This window comes from Elephantulus edwardii, unplaced genomic scaffold (genome assembly GCF_000299155.1).
Source record: "Elephantulus edwardii isolate Elephantulus edwardi_28Jun2011 unplaced genomic scaffold, EleEdw1.0 scaffold00023, whole genome shotgun sequence".
NCBI classification, from domain to species: domain Eukaryota; kingdom Metazoa; phylum Chordata; class Mammalia; order Macroscelidea; family Macroscelididae; genus Elephantulus; species Elephantulus edwardii.
The window spans coordinates 21,221,105-21,222,919 of NW_006399773.1; the positions used below are offsets into that span (position 1 = coordinate 21,221,105).

At 36.9% G+C, this 1,815-nt stretch overlaps 1 protein-coding gene across 1 annotated transcript in view; it reads right to left on the reverse strand.

The window, feature by feature from the left end:
• Positions 1–1,815, reverse strand: part of TDRD3 (tudor domain containing 3) — a 134,938-nt gene that overhangs the window by 66,677 nt on the left and 66,446 nt on the right. The window contains exon 7 of the mRNA XM_006882731.1: positions 1,381–1,521. Within this exon, the coding sequence (XP_006882793.1) occupies positions 1,381–1,521 (141 nt within the window). The remainder of the gene's footprint in view (positions 1–1,380; positions 1,522–1,815) is intronic.

Below are 1,815 nucleotides of genomic sequence, written 5' to 3' on the forward strand. Positions count from 1 at the left end.
ATCCAAGCACACGCATGTTTTTTGCAGCTTTGTTCACAATAGCTAGGAGCTGGAAACAACCCAAGTGCCTATCAACAAATGAACGGATAGAGAAGCTGTGGTATATTCACACAATGGAATACTATGCTGCATTAAAAAACAAGGAACTCATGCAATATTATTCAAAATGGGTGACCCTGGAAGGCATTATGCTGAGTGAAATATCTCAATCACAAAAGGACAAATATTCCATAGTGCCACTGTTGTAAAACAGGACTGACATCGGGGTTGGGGAGAGACTAAAAAAGATGGGATAATTAATGTATAGTGCATTGAAACAAGTGAGGAAGAAAACTGTTTAAAAGGGATATGTGACTAGGTATTATTGTCAGGGCAGGAGTCCAGAACAAAGGCTACATAGTGAAGTGGAAGGGGGGAAAGGATTGTAAAACAATGAAAGAATTTCTCTTTTATTTTTGAAAGAGAAGAGTATACTAGGGGAAGGTGGGGTGGGCAGGGAGAAAAGTACAACAATGAAGGAATGGAAATTCAAAGTCTCTGTAAATTTTCATTTAAATAAATAATTATAAAAAAGTTAAAATAAGAGCTATATTTGCTTTAATTCAAGCAGATTCCTTGATATTAATATAAAACATAGTAAAGCTGAAAATCATGTGAAGACAACTGAGAAAGACTGTGGGAATAATGGCAATGCTATGTTTAATGCTTCATCACTTCCATTTTCATTTTCACTGAGTATTTTCTACTTAACTTGATAATTTTTCCCATATATCCCATTAAAAAATTATTGTGTTGTTGTTGGTATGTGCTGTTGAGTCACTTGCGACTCACAGGGACACTATCTACAACAGCCCTAAACCCTGCTCTATCCCTTGCCAATCTTATTGTCTTTGACACACCTATCCTCATTACCCCAAGTCACTGAATCAATCCAGCCCATTGAGGGCCTTCCTCTTCTGCGCTGTCCCTCCAGCCTTCCAACTATGATGTCCCTCTCCAAGAACTGGTCCCTCCTTGCAACCTGTCCAAAGTATGTTAGACAAAGCTTCAGAATCCTTGTCTCCAAGGAGCAGCCATGCTTCAACCTCTCCAGAACGAACATGTTTGTTCTAGCAGTCCACGGTATATTCAATACTCTTCAACACTGAAAATTTCAACTTAAATGCAATGGAGTTTTAAATCTAAATTTTTCATGGGTTACTGGTAATCTTTATTTTACAAAAATGACAAAAAATAAAAACCAGCAATCACCTTTCTTAGAGGTGTAAAATATATTCATAATACAGTAAATGCAGTCCACTGGTGAGCAAAGAGTCAGTCATCATAGCTATTAAAAGAACGACACATTAACCTTGTGACTGACTTTGGAGCCTTACTTACCAGTTCTCTATAGACACCTTCATGTTTTCCTTCAGGTTTAGTTGATTTATCCTTCTGTAAAACTTCTTTATTTCGGTTACCACCAGTACTCATATTGAGATTACTTCTAGCACCACCACCACCTCCTCCAAATGTCTTGGTCTTTAGATAAGAAAAAGATAAAACAAGTATTACATGAGCAGTAGCAGTAATAAAAACATTTCATAAAACTGAAGTCATAAAACACTTCCAAATAATGATTTAAATAATAACTTAAATGTTAATACATTCTTTTTAGACAGTACAAGAATATATTAGCTATAATGTTGTTGTTTTTGTTGTTGTTACATGCCGTCGAGTCATTTGTGACTCATAGCGACCCTATGTACAACAGCCCTAAACCCTGCTCTATCCTGTGCCAATCGCACTGTCTCTGACACACCCATCCCGATTACC